This window comes from Penaeus monodon, chromosome 23 (assembly GCF_015228065.2).
Source record: "Penaeus monodon isolate SGIC_2016 chromosome 23, NSTDA_Pmon_1, whole genome shotgun sequence".
Lineage (NCBI taxonomy): Eukaryota > Metazoa > Arthropoda > Malacostraca > Decapoda > Penaeidae > Penaeus > Penaeus monodon.
In genome coordinates, this window is record NC_051408.1 from 26,429,334 (window position 1) to 26,431,587 (window position 2,254).

The window sequence follows — 2,254 nt, forward strand, 5'->3', positions numbered from 1 at the left end:
GATGGAGAGGAGGAGGGGGTAAAAAAGGGATAGCTAGATTGACAACAATGCAGAGACCGTTAATACAGTTTCTAATCAGAAACCCATGACCAACCGCCGTCCACAGAGACCTTTCAGAGACGTCGATCACCTCGCTGCCCACCTACGGCCTCAAAGGGCTGGAAGTCTTGCGCCTGGAGAACACCCCGACTCTGAAGGTATTCCCGTCTGTGTACTCCTTCAGAACAATCCAGGAAGCCCACCTCACTTACCCCTACCACTGCTGCGCCTTCCAGTTCCCGGAGACACACGACCGGGAACAATATATTAGGCACCAGGTGAGTGCCGTAGTACTTTCATCTGTCCACTAGCTGCTTGACACTTGCGGATAACTATCATTTTCATTATTATTTTAATGTAGATGTTTTCTACCATTTTGAGGAAAATATGGACAATTATGATAATGCTTGCAAAATATCCATGGCATCGTTAATAATAATAGTAAACATTTCGTATTCAGTTTCGATTGGAGCATTTTTTTTTTAATGCGATCGCTGGTAAACTGTCATGATGTCTATCCAATATACTAGATTGAACAAAGTATCGCAAAATTGTTGAATTTAAATTCTGGTTGTTTGTTATACTACTATGTATAATATATTTTTCCTCGTTCAAAGTTGATATCGAATACCTGTGATTTGCATTTCTTACTTTAATCAGGAGTTCATTCGAAAACAAGAAGAGGAGTTGTGCTCGGAGGTGACGTCACCCAGCAATCCCGTTCCCTCCGCGAACGCCCGAGTCAGACGCCGGCGCCGCCATCTTGTCACACCCACCACACCTACGCCGGACCCTCAGAGACTTAGTGAAATGCAGAACGAGAAAGAAATGAAAGCCAGACAAAGAGATAATCTCTCTCTCCCCTCTGAAATTATCTCCAACCCTTCGAAAAGGATTCACACCGCTGGGAGGAATCCATCGACGTCAGGATTCTCAGGACTTAAGTAAATATAGGGATCCCGCGCTGTCAAGAACGGTGATTTCCCCACGAACACGCCATTATGAGACACCGGACACGTCTTGCGAAAGAGAACACGCGAGACGCAGACGAGGCGCAGCCCCACACAACCGCCCTAGGATACCCCTCGGACGTCGTCATTCACGTCGTGGGAGGGCAGGACCCGAAGGCTCGATCTCGTCGCAGGGATGGCGCAAGGATGCATCCATTGCTCGACAGATCATCGGAATCCGGAATTCACTCGCCGGATTCCCGATTCCTCGCAGAAGCCGACAAGATCAGGATGCAGGACGACGGACCGAAACCCAGTGCCTTGGACGAGATCATCCCGTCGCCAGACAAGAGATTCGGGAAGGAGGAGTTCCCGGACAATGGAGACGACGTGGCAGATAAAGGGAGTTTTGTGGGCAGGATACCCGTGGCAGGGAATGGCTACCCGAGCTCCTTCCTTGGGTTCGGCTCCTTTAACTACTCCTCCGACAGATACCCGACCGACGCCTCCAAGAGCAACGAGTCCGTCCCGAGCGGCCGATGGGGCGGCCATCAGGTGAGCTGTCTCCCCTCCCACCACAGGCCGAGATGGGAACGGCCTTCAGTATATGCATTTATCACGTAGAACAGAATATAAGATACTGGGAGCTGAGAGGGAGAAGCATGCTAGAAATAGGTAGAGGGAGGAGGAAAAAGGGACCAATAGAGAAAAATAAAATGGGAATATATGTAAAATTAAATTGAAACTTTAGGATTCATGAATGTAAAGACTTACACTAGGAAGAGAAAAAAAACATATTTATTTCACTGCGGGAGGGAAACGATGTGATGCTCATTGATCCAGAGTGGAAATTGCCGTGAAAAGGCTTGTTTTTACATAGACTAATTTTCACAAAAGGAAGTAAATAAGCAAATGAGGCACACTAGCACATTTATTTTTATATTTTGCCCAATTTTTTTTTAAGATACGTAATTAGTTATAAAAGTTTTAACATAGGGTAATTAAGAAAGTTAACCAATGTTCAAGAGACGATATACGAATTTAGCCATTTTATTTTCCACAGATTATGTTGCCTTTCGTTCACTTTTTCCTAACTTTTCCTTAGTTACTTATCCTCTCCGGTGCTTCTGTTTACACAGCTCACTAGAATTTATAAAACATAGATATTTCCATTTCATTTTCAATATGTCATGTAATTTGTTCACTCTACTTCCCAATCATTCTCCCGTCGTTTTAAAACCCGGCCACACGCACACATACGCATT

The 2,254-nt window shown here is 45.3% G+C and overlaps 1 protein-coding gene across 1 annotated transcript in view; it reads left to right on the forward strand.

Moving 5' to 3' along the window:
* Window positions 1-2,254, forward strand: part of LOC119588193 (lutropin-choriogonadotropic hormone receptor-like) — a gene marked incomplete at its 3' end in the record, with an annotated part of 106,720 nt that overhangs the window by 42,588 nt on the left and 61,878 nt on the right. Inside the window, 3 exon segments of the mRNA XM_037936896.1 lie at window positions 107-317; window positions 700-984; window positions 1,071-1,544. Coding sequence (XP_037792824.1) covers window positions 107-317; window positions 700-984; window positions 1,071-1,544 — 970 coding nt within the window.